We start from the raw sequence: 16300 nt of genomic DNA, 5'->3' as shown, positions 1-16300 counted from the left end.
AGAGGCTAAACAGCTTGCCCAGTGTCACCCACTAGACAGCAGCAGAGCCAGGAACTGAACCCACATGTTCTCAATACAAACTCTCTGCTTTTACCACCTTTACACAAAGACCCAGTTTCCCTCTTACGTAGTAGGTTTATCCAAATCCCACTTAGGGGACTGTTTTCTGTCCCTTCCATGTTGCTGTTCCAGCAAAGGCTAATCAACAAGGATGTAGTTAAAACTCATTTTCTGGAAGATTGGAAGGAGGGAACCAACCAGTGAATCTGAAGAAGGGATATAACCTGAAGGATCTTTTTTGTGTCTATAACTCAGTTTACAAATATTTAATGCACACTTGCTATAGACCCTGCCTTTTCTGACATCATTTATTCGTACATTCTTCACTCATTCATTCAGTCCACTAATACTGTGTGCCAGGCCCCAGCCTGGGCATTGGAGATAGAGAAGGGAACAGAACATATGGGATCTCTGATATCATGGGGCTTTCAGGAATTTTCAGGCCAGTAGGCAAGAGAGATGACAAACAAATGCAAGTACTGGATAATTATAAGCTAAGATGTGTGTATGAAGGACAAGAATAGGGTGCTCTGGAGTGACTGTGGGGACCTAATTTAGTGTGGATTAAAATTTTGGGGACAGCATTTTGAAGGATATGGCACTCAAGCTTGGGGTGAGCAAAGGCTAGTCTGGGGATGACTGACAGGAAGAGCATGTGGGTAGCAGGAACGGCACGTGGGGAGGATCCAAGGCAGTAAGCAGCAGTGATGACACAAGTGGAAGTAAAGTTTCCATTCACCTGGCAAAACTATCACCAGGGATCTTAGCTGGCTCCCCTGTGCTCACTGTCCTTGAGAGGGTCAGTGGGGACTAGTGTCCTCCACAAGGATCTGCAGACACACATCCTGACAGTCCTTGGTTAGAGCTGTAGGTACAAAGAGCTACCAGCCATTAGATACTCAGATATACCAGGCACTGTCCTGGGAGCCATTATATGGTAACTAACAGGAACCTTGCGACAACGCCAAGAGGTAGGTACTGCAATTGGATCCCTTTTAGATCTGGGGAAACTGAGGCACAGAGCAATTAAATAATTTGCCCAAGGTCATCCCACCAGTAAGTGGCAGAGTGAACATGAACACAAGCAGTCTGGCTCCAAGTCCGGGCTCTTGATCGCAGTGCTAGACAACCTCAAAATGCAAAGAAATCGGTGCTGACTTAAAGCGTGTGACAGTTGGGTTCTTTTGCAGCTCCCTACTAGTGGGGGGAGGTTCCGTGGTTAGAGGGGTGTCAGCCATGACCTCTTACATCTTCCTCCCCTCTCTGCAGACGCCCCCTGCTCCAACATGCTGGGGATGCTGTCGGGCCTCATCGCGGACACCCAGATCTCCGCCTCCTCCACCCGCGAGTACCTGTGGAGCCCCAGCGCAGCCCGCCTGGTCAGCAGCCGCTCCGGCTGGTTCCCCCGGATCCCCCAGGCCCAGCCAGGTGAAGAGTGGCTTCAGGTAGACCTGGGAGCACCCAAGACGGTGAAAGGTGTCATTGTCCAGGGAGCCCGCGGAGGAGACAGCGTCACCGCAGTGGAAGCCAGGGCGTTTGTGCGCAAGTTCAAAGTCTCCTACAGCCTAAACGGCAAGGACTGGGAGTACATCCAGGACCCCAGGACCCAGCAGCCAAAGGTAGGCTGTTCCTGGAGGCCTCTGTAACCTTACCCTGAACAGAGAGGCCAACTGGGATGCAGGGAGTTAGGGGTGCCGATCTCCCAGCTGAAGGCCATCCTCCAACCCCTGCAATCCAATAAAATAAATGTCATTCAAGAGATTATCTTGTGCCAGGCATGGTGCTAAATGCCTTATTTAGACTCTCTTCTAATCCCCACGTCTCTACAAAGTAGGTCCTTTTGTCACTCCCATTTTAGAGATGATAAAACTGAGGCTTGGTATCATGCCAAGGTCGACAGTTCACCTGTGGTAGAGCCATGACTCAAAAACCGTAAGTCTGACTTCAAAGTCCAAATGCCTAACCACTAATCAACACTGCATTTTTTTTTTTAAAGTTCAGCATCCTTTATACCCTCTTCCAGATAAAGTTTCCTTGAAATTGGCCAGACATCCAAAGGGGATGTGGTTTTTGGAGGCCAAACTATAGAAACTAGGGATTTACTTCCAAAAATAACTTTTTCTGAATGTTGCTGCATTTCTTTGTATTTTCCTAGTCTTGGCTGCTTAGATCTTTCCCACCTCTCATACTGAGGCTCGGGAGGAACTTACTCCAGGCCAGAAGTTCAGGCCAGTACGGCCTGACCTCCCGCCCGCCCGCCATCAGAGGAGTGAAGGTTGGCCTTTCACGCAGGAGCCCCGAAAAGGGGAAGGACATCATGCCTCTGTCCCTCTCCAGATTAGTTTCCTGGTGGGCCAGGCACTCTGATCCTCACTTCTAAGTTTCCCCTTGTTTTCCTCCAAAGAAAAAGGCCCCTAAGAAGGAAGGGAGTATTGCATGTCTCTGGTCAGCCACCTTTGCTAAGCGAATGTTTCCAATGCAGAGGCAAGGTTTGGGTTGGAGGTTTTGCAACGCCAATGTAAACTCCCAGCTCATAATTGCAGAGGCTTGGAAAGGCTTGGGGCTTGGTAACCAGAATCTTCTGTGGATGGAGCAGAAGTTGGACCATAGGCTTCCCCAGGGAGAGCTGATCCTGGCTCTTCTTGGAAAAGGAGATCTTTGGCAGGGTCAGAGCCTGCCCTCCCAGGGACAGTACGCCCCTTTCAGAATTATGGACCCAGGGCATCCTGAAAAATGGGGCGGCCCTGCAGCATCCCATGGGTTAATCGGCTGCAGCCCTGGCCACCCCACCTGCCCTTCCCACAGATGAGTCTCTGGGTTGGGTCCCCCACCTGGCTTCACCAGGGCAGCCGCACTGTCATCAGTCTTACGTACTGGGGGCTATGTGAGCTTTCTTTTGTCAGAATTGCTTTTGGAAACTATCTCACATTATCAGTGTGCAACCAGAGGACATTGTCGTGAGCCTAAAGGAAAGGGTGGTCATGTTCCCTAAAGGCTCTCAGTGACTGGGAACTACCATCGATGGGTCTTTCTAAATCTAGGTTTTCAGGCATTAGAAAAACAAGCATCCCTTCTTCAGTAAAGCAAGCAATTCAGAATGGTCAAGACAGCCTAAATTGCCTTCCTTTCTCTTTAGCCAAGCTCAGCTTAAAACACATTTAGAGTCTAATTCTTCCCTGCATCCTCAATTTCAGTCCCTGGATAAAAGATACAATCTGGAAATGACCACCTTTGTTCACTCCCAATTTCCATAATCTGGGTCCCTAACCACCTTCCAAATGAATAAAATCCTTGGTCTGAAAATGAAGCTCCCATGGATCATAATGTCCCAGTGACCGTGCGTCAGCTCTGAAGCTGTCTTCCTGGTTGGATGTGAGGGGCCGGGGGGAGGTGGTGAATGGGGAGGGGTCCCGTGCCAGAGGGGCTGAGTGGCCTGTCTCCCTGCAGCTGTTTGAGGGGAACATGCACTACGACACCCCTGACATCCGAAGGTTCGACCCTGTGCCGGCGCAGTATGTGCGGGTGTACCCGGAGAGGTGGTCGCCGGCGGGGATAGGGATGCGGCTGGAGGTGCTGGGCTGCGACTGGACAGGTAAGTCTCTGCTCTCCTCTGCTGGCCTCCCCCACGTGGTCTTGTGACCCTGGCATCCAGGGATCCTCTGGGTGGGGATTGGGGGGGAGCCATCTCCAGTGAAGCCCTGCCAGCTGGAAACCCCTCGGACCCCTGCCATGTTCCCAGGCCTCAGACCAGACTCCTGCAGCCTCTGGACCCGGGACAATTTCTGAAGGGATGCACTTTGTCTTTTTTGAAGGATCATTTCAGTTCTCCAACTCGCCAAGTCTCTCAAAAACAAATCATAACCACACACCACCCACCCAAATTCAATTAGACCCTGACTCTTCAGGCCAGAGGGCTGTGGCTGTTGATTTAGGGAAGGAAAAAAAAACCTCATGATAATAAAGTAATCGGTTTATGTCTGAATCTGGCCTCCAGATGTCAGTGGCTAAGAGACTTCATTTTCATTTCGAAGCCACATCTGTAAAAGGCATTTATTTGTCAGGAGGGACCCTGTTGCAGGGAGCTGATGGGAGTAGGAGCCCTTCCCAGCGCACAGTGGAGTCTCGCTCACCCCCTGTCCCTGCCAGGTGGCACAGGCCTGGGGGCACCTCTAATTCTCCCTAATGAGGGTGAGGCCTGCTGCATGCCCCCCTCCGCTTGCTTTTCAGGGAGGGCCCTACCCTTCTGAGTCACGCCTCACCTTTCCTCTGGGCACCGGCCATCCTCTCTGGGCAGAGCTGGCACTAGCTGTCACCCAGAGGTCACTTGATGCCTGCCAAAAGGAGCTCATGGGAGCCTCCAGGGCTGGGGGCCTGAGCCCAGTGCCAGCAGGAGCAGCCGGCAGGCTGAGCTGTCCTGCCTCTCTCTACCAGGGCCCCAGGTATCCCGATTTTCCTGTCCGTGCCGTACTTGTCACCAACTCAGCCAGCGAGATAGCATGAAGGATTAATAAGGGCATGTTGGAGAAGTGCTTTTGGCTCCCAGGGAGAAAAGTGCTGCCTGTGTGCTGGCTACAGCCGCGCAGAGGAGCCCCATCGAGGTGCACAGATGGGGAATCGGGTCCAAATTAGCCTCCTCACCTTTGAATTGAAGGCAGCCCCAGCGAACACATCTTCGTAGGAAGACGCTTTACTCCCCATTATGTAGGGGTGAGGCCAAGTTCCCTACAGCCTGCTAAATGGGTCTCACCTGTCTTCTCGCAGGTGCTGGAACCCTCCGCTCCAGTGCAAGCTGGCTTCATTTATGGCAGCCTTAGAAGCAGGGGCTTAGCGCTGTAGGGGATTCGGGAGCTTATAGTCCAGTGGCTTTCCCACGTTTTTGACCATGATCCACAATTCAAAATAAATTTCTATCGCTTCACTGACTGGCGCGTACACATACACACAGACAAGCACTCACATGTTTGTGCATAATGGGGTACAGGATATCATGAAGTGCTTGGACTCTGGAGACAGATTGCCAAGTTCAAGTCCTGCCTCTGCTGATCGCTGGCTGCATAACCTTCGGACAAGTTACTTAGTCTCTCAGTGCCTCGGTTATCTTAGTTGAAAAATGGGGATGACTGTAGTCCATCTACACCCCCTAGGATCATAAGAAGACTAAATAAAATAATAGATATGATGTACTTAGATGCTGCCCGGGACCCAGAAAACCTGTTATAATGAGTAAATGTACCTGAAACAAAAGGTTCCCAAAGCAATGCTCATCCTCACCATGTTGTGCGCTCTGAAATCTTATGGTCCATAATTTTAAAATGCTAGTCATGACCTAGTAAGTGGATTCCACAACCTACTGATGAGTGTGACTCATGGTTTGAAAAAAATCACAGACCTAGGCCAAGTCCTCTTTCACAGACAGGGAAACTAAGCCCCAGGGAGAGGAAGCCACTCACCAGAGGTCACTCAGCTGGCTGGGGCCACCTCATACTTCCCTCCTGTCCTTAGCCCTTCGGTGCCCCGCCTCTCCTGGCCTGGCCCTGCTTTATGGCAGCCGGACAGTTGCTAATGACCTCTTCCCCTCATTGCCCCCCAGCCCCAACCCGCCCCAAATTACACTGGCAATGGTCAGTAACAGGTTTCTCATTTCAAAGCCCAGCCTGGCCGTTCCTCGGAAGATCAGAGTTGAGGCGCTGAGGAGCGTTACCCTCTGCCCAGCCTCCTTCCCTTTGAAGTCTCTGACATCTGGTTTCAATTTCGGGGAGCACTGCTGTTTGATGGGCAGTTACCTCGGAGCGCCCAGTGCAAACACAGCACACACACAGTATAAACACAGCGGCCTCTGTGCCGCCGTTTCCTCACTTTCCCTAACACGCCCTGCCCTCTCGCTGCCTCACCGGCCCCCTGTGCCCCAGGATTTAACATGATCTACACCAGTCAGCTGACCCACGTGGCTACCTAACATTTCCAGAAACTGTTCTCCGTAGGTCATGTGGCTTTGTTTGCTTTTCAGATTTCCATCCGTTTCTGCAACTCATCCTTGGTTCACTTCTTCTTTCCTACCCAAAGGATAACAGGAAAAATAATGGGCTGGGTTGAGGGGCTGCAGCTAAATAATTTGACAGGGCTGCTTCACCTGTTACTTGGTTTGTTTGTGTTTCAAATGATTACGTCTTGCCTTGCCGCCTGTAGTTTACTTTACAATCGAGTTTCTATGACACAGTGACAAAATTTGAACTTACAAATTAGGACGCTTCGAGGTTATTTACTATTTACTGTGAGCAAGAGGCAGACACAGCAGAGGGAAGTATGAAAGGTTATGTGCGTATTATTTAATAGCAGAAAGGTGGGAAGTCGACCGTGAAAAAGCTATTCAGCGTATTTAGCAATTTCCTCCAGCTCCTGGCTTTATTAAATGGTATCCCGAAGGGTGCCTGACAAAGGCGCCTAATCACATACAATAGTGCAAAGGAGCACGTATAGAAATGGGAGGAGCAGTGCTCCCGCTTCTACGGAGCGTCTTGGTGGAGGACAGCTCTGGGGTGAAGACACCACCCCAAAAGACATGGACTTGAACACCAGTTTCCATAACCCCTCTCACCCCACCCAGGACCTGACTCATAGCTCCATTCATTCCCTAAATGGCTGCTGAATGAATGACTGGTGTGAGCAAATAATCCAATGAATGGGTGAATGAATCACGGAGAACCCAGGTCAAAACACACTGCCTGCAGCCAAGTTTGGCCTAGCCAGGGTGTATTGCACGCTACTTATTATGACAGTTTGAATAAGGTGCCAACATGTATGAGTCTGGAGATTTTGCGTGGGGATTTTTGCCTTGGGGGTGGGAGGAAACTTGGAAAACCTGGTCGCACTGGGCCACTTCCTTGCCGGGTCCCAAACTGCTGGGGCCAGTCATGGTGGCCTCCTTTAACCCAGGCGTGCAAGATCCCAGCTGCCACCCCCTCCTCCACACCTTCCCCTCTCCCCCCAACCCCCAGTCTGCTTTCCTGGTTTATAGTAGCTGTTTGGATCCAGGAAACACTTGAATTTGCCACACCCTGACCTAAAGGCACAGCCCCAAATTCCTCTCACCAAGTAGAGTCTGAGCTCCTTTAAATCCATATTCCTGTCCATCCAGTTTCGTGCAAACACGAAACACAGCGTGGCTTAGCCCTACTTTGGAGTCAGCATCCCCACCACCCAGCTCCATTATTGTCTGCTGTGCCCTTTCGTGCTGGCCGCCGGGCCTCTGCCGTGGAGTAGAGCGTGGGTTTGTGTGCGCACCTCTGTCACAGCTCTTTCTGCAGCCCAGGGCCATTCCCATTCAACTCAGGCCACGCTCCTGCCCTCATTGGCAGCACACAGAGGTGGCTTCGGGATTTTGCGCACCTGAGTGCGTCTTCGTTTTCCTTCTCTAAAAGCCCACATGTGGGGAGGAAGCTTCACCTTTGGCATCTTCCTCCTGCTGGGCTGCCATGCAGGCTGCTGCCACATTCTCTTCTCTTCCTTTGCCTTCACACAGACTCAAAGCCCACAGTAGAGACGCTGGGACCCACCGTGAAGAGTGAAGAGACGACCACCCCGTATCCCGTCGACGAGGAAGCCACGGAGTGTGGGGAGAACTGCAGCTTTGAGGATGGTGAGGATGGGTATGGGGCATACCGCATCCAGGATGGCGTGGGTGTAGACCAGTCGGAGTGGAGGGATCCCCGGGTCCGAGGTCCAGGGCATCTTAGGCAGGGATCAGGGAGGTGCAGGTACTCAGGGGCTTGAGCGGTAGCTCTGAACAACCAATCCAGACCATAGCAACCAGTACAGCTCTATGGTTGTGAACCCACTGGTCATCGGCTGAGCTGAGAACCAAAGAGAACGCCTCCTTTGAGAAGTCTCATCCTTAAGCCCTCACCACCATGCTTCTCCTGTTCAAGGAAAGCCATTCTCATCCTTAGAGCCCACGTATTTTCCTAACAATCTGTGTCTCTGTGGTACAGTCTAGTGAAGATCTGGTGTTTATCTGGGTGCTTTGATCAGTGGACTATGACAGTCGGGTTAATTCACCAGTTAACCATGACTTGATTTCCCTGTGCCTTTCACCACCGCTGATGTGAGGAAGTGTGACAAGGGCAATTCTATAAGGTAGCGTATCGCATCCTCTATGCCATGAGTGCAGGCCCGAGACAAAGGCAGAAGTGTAAAAAGGCATCCTCAACCGTTCCTCCTCGTGTTTGGATCAGGCTCACCACTTGGGAAATCTGTTTTCTTTCCACTTTGTCTTAGGAGCATATCCAAGTTAGATAAAAACAAAAATTGGCAGAGCCCAACAGTAAGTCACATTTTAAATCATATACTGCTAAGGTCACCAAGTATGAGGACGTTCCTAATAAACCACAAATTTTGGAACACCTGGCAGTTTGGGCTAGAATTTTAACCTTGACAGCCTCAATTTACAGTAAATTATGGGTTATTACTAAATGTTCATTAAACAAAATGAGGAGAGATTGGCAAAGAGACACGAGAAGTAACAGAGACATAAAGACGGAGGGAGACGGGGAATCGGTGGAACCTGCACATGCAGCTGTTTGACAGTAGGAGGAACCGCTCCGGTACAGTGGATGCTCCAAACACTGGCTACAAAGAAGAATGGGAGGAAGGCCAAAAATAAATGCTGAAGTTGCATGACTGAAAAATGATAATTTAATGCATATGCTTCTGGGAATGTGCTTTCGTATATTGTGTGGGTGGGGGACACTGTTGGTCAGGGTTAGTTGAATACAGAATTCTGACATTTTAATGAACTTGTTTTTGTTTTATGAAGAGAAGAAGGAGACTTGGAGAATCTTCCAAGACATGTTTAAGATAGTTTGCGAGCCAAAAGTGGAACGCATAGGGAGTTAATATATGGTATTTCAGGGGTCCCCAACCTTTTTGGTGCCAGGGACCAGTTTCACGGAAGGCAGTTTTTCCATGGAACCTGGGGGTGGGGGGCAGGGACGGTTTGGGGATGATTCAAGTGCATTACATTTATTGTGCACTTTATTTCTATTATTATTGCAATACATTGTAATATATAATGAAATAATTATGCAGCTCATCATAATGCAAAATCAGTGGGGCCCTGAGCTCTGATCAGGTGGTGATGTGAGTGATGGGGAGTGGCTGTAAATACAGACGAAGCTTTGCTCACTCACCTCCTGCTGTGCAGCCTGGTTCCTAACAGGCCATGGACTGGTGCTGGTCTGAGACCTGGGGGTTGGGGACTGCAGTGGTATTGGATTCCCAGAGCTACCCTGCTGGGGGACGGGGTAGAGGTTCTACCTAAATGACAATCCAAAGGAAAAATGAAGAGTTCTGCTGCGAAATTTCAGAAGTTTATTTTTAATATAATTTTCCCATTTATAGTGGTTTGTTTCATTTGAGGTTTCTTTGATGGTTCCTCCCCTCTCTTTTTGCAAAAGATCTTTCTGTGGAATTTGATTCCTGAGATACACAGTATGCCTGTAAACATTAGGGAGGAATTATGGTATATTGAATTACTCCATGTTTTTGAAGGGAAAAATAGAAATTCAGAAATTGTCAGGAGAAGGGGATGGTGGGGGCTAAGGGCTGACTTTTCCAAGCCACAGGTTGATGTTTCTATAATAGATTCCGTGTGTTTCTTCAACTTTGAGCTGACTTTGGCCAATGGTGGGCAAACATTAAATATCCCCTCTTGGGAAGGGGAAGCACAAACAGGGCCTGGTGGCAATCTGCCTCCTGCCTTAGAGGCAGCAGGGCCCTGTCCCCCTAAGGGGTAAGCCCTCCTCGCCCCCGTGGTGAGCAGTTTGTTTCTACCAGTCTGTTGTTCCCTTTAGACATCCTAACCTGCATGCTAAGCCTTCCCCACGGAAATTCCTCTCTGGGAACCCTGGGAAGGGAAGTGAGAGGGCCAGAGACCCCACTTCCTCCCTGCTACCAGCGTTAGCCAGCACTTTTCCGCTGTCTCTGCAGCCACTGTGGGCAGACGTCCAACCTGCGTTCCCGTTTCCTCTTTCCCCACCTCCATACCACCCCCTCTTAATCACACATTTGGCACGAGCTCACACTGGATTTTTGAGCTGGGTGCAACCTCAAAAGAAACTCTCTTGGTTCAGCCTTCAGGCTCAGGCAGGTGAACCAGCAAAGCAGACAGGGTGAGCCACCATGTAGCCACTCGTTGGATTTCCATGGGGAGAGCTTTCTCTGCCTCCCCAGGATCCTGGCCCTCAGGGACTCGGCACAATATGAAATTACTTTTCCTCCTGGTCAGAACTGAGCCGGGCAGCCGGCTGGTGTGGCTCCTTCATTTTGCTCCTAACGTGCCAAATCTCCCGCCTGGTGATACCTCCCCATGGAGATGCCCAACTGTCCCCGTCTTCAGAAATAAGAGATGGATCACAAAGAGGTGAAGAACAGCAAACAAGCCTCCCTTGTTTCTGGGGTCACTTTCTCCTCACTGGCCAGAACCTCCAGGCATTTCAGCCTCTCTGGATGCTAACGGGCTACCCAGCCACTTCTGAGAGCCAGGTTGGCAGGAGATGAGATAATACTCTTTTTGTGAGCCAGCCCTCCATTGGGGCACTGGGGAGACATTCTTCTCTGGCATTTAGAGGACAGCAATTTTCACATTTGTCTGCTCTCTGAGGTGGGACAGAAGAGGCTGATTAGAGCCTGAAGCCATTTGGTGGCCTCATTTATAATTGCTTACTATGGGAACCACTGGCAGACTTGGCTTTCCTGCCTGGGAAGGATGAGACCAAAGTCTGACCCGAACGCCAGCCATCGCCAAGATGAGTTAAATGAATAAGCAAAGGGAGCCACTTCTTTCTCTGCTCTCCACTCAGGCCTTGCCAGCCATTTAAATAGCACTACTGTGGCTGTTCTCTGAACCCATTTCATTTGCCTTCCTTTGGGTTATTTTTTTTCCCTCTCCTTTTAGACAAAGATTTGCAGCTCCCTTCAGGATTCAACTGCAACTTTGATTTCCCGGAGGAGCCCTGCGGTTGGATGTATGACCATGCCAAGTGGCTCAGGAGCACCTGGACCAGCAGCTCCAGCCCAGACGACCAGACGTTTCCAGGTAAGCCAGCTGTGAGTTAAGAGACGAAAGAGTTAAGGCCAGCCGGCTCCACATTTTTCAGCCCTGATTCCCTACCAGCTTCATAACCTCCCACCACAGAGCAATATTCTGTTCTTTGCCCACAAACCACCACAGTCTTTGCTCAAGACGTCACCTCGCAGAGAAGCTGGTTGGTGGTTCCCAGCCCTCTCCTGTGATTACAGCACAGCCTGGAAGCTGGGAGGGAGAGGGGAAGGCCAAGATGAAAGAAAGAAAGAAAGAAGGAGCAACTGGGAGGTCCTGGGGATGGGATGAGTCAACGCCCTCTTGATCCCATAGCTAGTGCTGGCTGTCACCATCACAGAGCCCCTTGTCAACTTCAAGTTCACTGGGAAGCCTCTGGCCTTGAGTCTGACTGATAACTTCTCTCAGGGTGTCATTGCTTCTAAAGCAAACCAAGTCGAGGGACTGAAATGCCGTCACACCCCTGGGTGTCTAGCAGAGCTGCCCGGCACTTAGCCTCTAGAAGAATGTTGCTCCCAGTCCTTGAAATATTGTTAAGCCCACCCTTTTGGTTTCAGAAAGCCAGATTTCAGAAGCCTCTCCTGGCACTGTGGGCAGAGAGGGGCTGCCTTTAGCTTTTCTAAACAGGCAGAAGCAAGAATTGTCTACTATCTCCACTCAAACTTGCTTTAACAGTGGCATTCTGGTAAATGTTTAACAATAGGCTTTCCAGGGACTGAAAAGAAACCCCTGCTTTGTGACATGGGCCATTTTTGGTGGTGGAAATACTCTTACTGTGGTTGGGTTTAAGCTACCAACACGACATCACTGCAGGTGGAGTTGAGAATGCAACGCAATAGCACCTGGCCAAATGTATTAAGATAATTAGCAAGGGTTGAGTTTTGAGGATTTGTTACCTTTGGTATTTTACAAAATTTATTTAATTGTAACGTTATATAATTTAAATTTAATAATGATTACCTTAGACCCCATAGCATCTGAGAGGAAAGGGGTTAATTCTGGAAATTTCAGAGATCAAATGTTGCCATGGCACAATGGGAAAACACTAGAAAATAAAAGGGGGAAGGGCCGTCCCCCTCCTGCAGACTTCCTCAGAGCCACTCCCTTCCCCCACCCCAGGACTGGCCACTGTCCCCTGTCCCCAGGGGGTGACAGTGGGATGGAGGCTAGGAGAGCACTTCGGGTGGCCTCCTGACACAGCCCCCACTTGCTTTCCTGGCGGTCACAGCGTCTGCTCTGGAGAAAAACATTTTCATATTTCAAGTGTTTATCTCTTCAGCATTTGAGTGCTCAGAGAGATTAATATCTGAAGATCACCACAGCCTCGGGCAACAGGAGAGAACACTTACCCCAGGCCCAGCCTTAATCACCCTCCCCCCTCTCATTCACTGCAATAATGTTTAATTAATATAATGAGCCTCCTGCACGTTGGAAAAAAAAAATACTTATTTTTATAACCCAGCCTGGATTTTTCATTTCATTTCCTCTCCTTTGAGACTGGGTCCAATTAATTCGTGGTTTTGCCCAACCCCCACCTTTTATCTGAATGTAAAGAAGGCTTGTGGGGTCTGTGTGTGTGTGATCGTGTTTGTGTTTTCTGTGCATGGGTGTGCACGTGTCTGTGAGGTGTGTGCCTATGGGGGCCGCTTGGCAGAGACACTTTGAATACAGGGATGTAGCCTGAGTCCCCTACAGGCTGGGAGACTGGCTGGCTCTTACTCAGAGTCCATCTTCAGGTTCATTCTAGTAATTCTGGCCTCCTCCCTTGCACTCTTCTAAGCAGGTTTTCTCTAGGAGTGTCTGAGGCCAGCCCTGCCCGGGCTACAAAGCCACCAATTAGCAAGTAGCAGTTCTGGGAGAGCTTATGTTACCTCCCTTCAACCCTGGCCTATACCCCTGTCCCTTCGCCAGCTCCCCTCTGCCTCCCCCTCCTGCAATCCTGGCCCCCACCTGAACGCCCCGACAGTCCACCCTTGCTACTGGTTGAAATTCTAGTCTTTGTCCTCATTCCAGTTGATTCATTACACCCTGCGGTTTAGGAGGGCTTTTCAGAGCAAGCTCACAGAGCAGGCAGAATTCCAACCTTTGGCTGAACGGATGGGGACACAGAGAAAATTAGGGCCATAAGGAACTGCTAGAGCTAATGTTCCTCCCTTAAGATATTGGGAAGGAAAATAATTATTTTCCTCTTGCAGAAGAATCCCTGAAGTTTGGGAAAGTGGCACTTGTGACCTGCCTCCGGGAAACAAAATCATAATATTGTTCTCCGAGCCCTTCCCTCTATCCTCTGATGATTTTAAAAACTGTTTTCTGTATGTCCCATTTTCCTGCTCACAAAACTCGATAAGCTTTAAGCAGGAGAAGATAGAAAGCCCTTTCTGTTTAGGGTGGTCCTCTCTGTTTCTTCAAAAAAAAAAAAAAAAAAATGGAGCCCTGAGGGGAGCAGCTGGGAGGAAGGAGCAGCTGTGCTGGGTGGGGGCTGGGCAGACACTACCGGCCAGGGCACTGGGCCCCCAGGCAACCCTGACTGCCGGCCACCACACTCTGCCACCCACAGACGGGAGACCACGCGTGCCATATGCTTTATCCCCTTATGAGACAGGTAAACAAAAGTAATTAAATTTAAGAAAGGAGGTGTCTCCATCAAGTGTGGAGGGCGTAGGGGTAAAGGGAAGGATGGAAAGGAGAGAGGAAACGGCCATGTTGGAACACCCATCACAGCCCATTTGACGAGAAGCGTCTGTGGAAAATACTTGCATTCCTTACATAGTTTCTGATTTGGCTGTTTTCTCATGTTTTCTTTCTTTTTTTCTTTTTTCCTCCTTTTCCTTTTCCTTTTAAGTAAGCAATTAGTTCTGTCCTTCTGGCTAGTGGTAATGGTTGCTTAAGGCTGACAAAACACCCACTGGTTTCATTCCACTGCTTTTGTTTTTCAAGATAGTCTTTCAAGCCACTCAGAATTTCTTTTTTTAGCTCCTTGCTTGTGGCTTAGCTGCCTGGAGTGTGTTCATAGCAACCCCTGGGGACCCTGTTCCAAATTCAGTGACCCCTGGTGGTTGCGGAGGAACAGTGTGCTCTGAGAAGCCGCTTCGCCTCTTCTCTGCAGCGGTAATGACACAGAATGTGTCTCCCTTAGAAGGAGCTGGCATGTTTTCTACAGACATTCTCAGGTGCTTGGATCATAAACAATTTTGAGAAAGTCAGATTCCAGTCTTTAAGGATCAAGGCAAAAAGTTCTTGAGATGATGGGGGTGGGGGGCAGGTATCTAGAGCTGGAGTGTTTAATATGGTAGCCATAAGCCACATGTGGCAAGTAAATTTTTTTTTAAATTTCCTTCTAGAGATAGGTGTCACTCTATTGCCCAGGCTGGAGTGCAATGATGCAATCATAGCTCACTGCAACCTCAAACTCCTGGGCTCAATCCTCCTGCCTCAGCCTCTCAAGTGGCTAGGACAACAGGTATGTGCCACTACACCTGGCTGGGTTTTTTTTTTTTTGTTTTGTTTTTAATTTTTTAGAGACAGGGTCTTGCTATGTTGTGCAGGCTGGTCTCGAACTCCTGGCTTCAAGCGATCTTCTCTCCTTGGCCTCCCAAAGTGCTGGGATTACTGGCGTCAGCCACCACACATGGCCTTAGATTTTAATAATTAAAATTAATACAGCTAAAACTTCAGTTCCACTGTCCCACCAGCCACAGGTGAAGGGCACAGTAGCCACACTGCATTGGTCAGTACATACATACAATATGTCCATCATCACAGAATGTTGTATTGGGCCTTTGGGCATTAACATGAGAACAATCTCTGGGGCCTTGCTGATGCTTTCATTCTTTGGTTTTGGTATAAACCAAGAAGCAAGTACCACCAGGGATGTGTCTTCTCTGTGATCCCATGATGAGAATGTCCAGGGGCTGGTATTTTTATCACCGTGTCATTCTTCCTCACTAGGCAACCATAGTAAAGTAAGCAAGTCACATACCATTAGATGATGTAGGAAATCAAAAAGAGTATCCTAAGTAAATACGGAATAATGCCAATAATAATAATTTCTATTATTACTGTTGTTATGGTCATTATTATTATTGTCAGGAATGAGACATGAAGACTAGAGATAAAGGATGCTGGGCCAGGTCAGCTTCAGAATCCTCAAGTGTGCGGTCGTCCTAAATGGATGCTCTTTTATTCACGGGTTGACCTTGTGAAGTCTGATTGCAGGGTTACTTCATTTTGATAACTTCAAATCATGAAAGCGATATGAAGAAAACAGGCAAAGCCGACTTTGAACAGTATGCCCTTACGAAAGGACAGAGCTTTGGCTACCTAGCTTACCTGTTTGTGTTATTGAGAGAACAGAACCTTTACCCTGGGCTCAAAAACAAGCTCAAGGGGTAGTGAGTCAAGAATCCTAATGTTCTAAAATACTCAGATGTTACAAATGGCAGCTCCTCCTTCAAATGTAAGTGATAAAATCATTCACAATTCACTGGGGCTGTTGTGACACAGATAGGGCCCTTGAATGAACTGCATTAAGTGGGAGACCAGAGCTGGGATCCGCTGTGGCTGTGCACATGAGAAGATTAAGCGAAGTGCGGGTGGGTATGGTGGGTGGATGGTTACAGAGAAATCAAAGGAAATCATTGATGAGTGAACTTACTTATAATGGGCTTGATTTTTGACAGTAGGTTAATGGTGACTCTGAATTAAAAAGAAATTCTCTGTGCTCAAAAGATCAGGTGGGACCAATGGCAGCAAATAATGCAGACATTGCATTGGCATTAGATTGCCTCACCTCCCGGAAGAGGTTGCTGCGGCTCGGCTGAGGCATAGCCACTGCAGATCCAGAGATAGGACTCCGCGGACTCTGGACTGTGATAGATAATTAAAGACCAGGAGCAGTTTGGCTAAAAGAAAGCCAGTAGTCAAAGAATAATTTCAATTGGAAAAGAGAAGGATAGAGGCCTCTTTCCTACCTTGAAGGAAGGTGGGAAAACATCTCTGGCTTCATAGAAAAGACAATAGCAGAGACAAGCTCTTACCTGCTTTTTTTGTTTGTTTGTTTGTTTTCCTGCAAATCATGATTGGTTGAGTTCCCCAGCAGTGTGTGGGTTGATAAAGAAGGGGCAGAATGATAATAAGCCTTCCTCA

General features: G+C 48.9%; 1 protein-coding gene across 4 annotated transcripts in view; it reads left to right on the top strand.

The window, feature by feature from the left end:
* The window catches only part of NRP2 (neuropilin 2), a 114364-nt gene that overhangs the window by 57945 nt on the left and 40119 nt on the right, over positions 1 to 16300 (top strand). For all 4 annotated transcript variants that reach the window (XM_045560138.1, XM_045560140.1, XM_045560139.1 and 1 more), the window contains exons 9-12: positions 1330 to 1679; positions 3508 to 3652; positions 7580 to 7696; positions 11012 to 11152. In XM_045560138.1, the coding sequence (XP_045416094.1) occupies positions 1330 to 1679; positions 3508 to 3652; positions 7580 to 7696; positions 11012 to 11152 (753 nt within the window). The remainder of the gene's footprint in view (positions 1 to 1329; positions 1680 to 3507; positions 3653 to 7579; positions 7697 to 11011; positions 11153 to 16300) is intronic.

The sequence above is a fragment of the Lemur catta genome, chromosome 8 (assembly GCF_020740605.2).
Source record: "Lemur catta isolate mLemCat1 chromosome 8, mLemCat1.pri, whole genome shotgun sequence".
In the NCBI taxonomy this organism is placed as follows: Eukaryota; Metazoa; Chordata; class Mammalia; order Primates; family Lemuridae; genus Lemur; species Lemur catta.
This window is presented reverse-complemented; position numbering and strand designations above follow the sequence as displayed.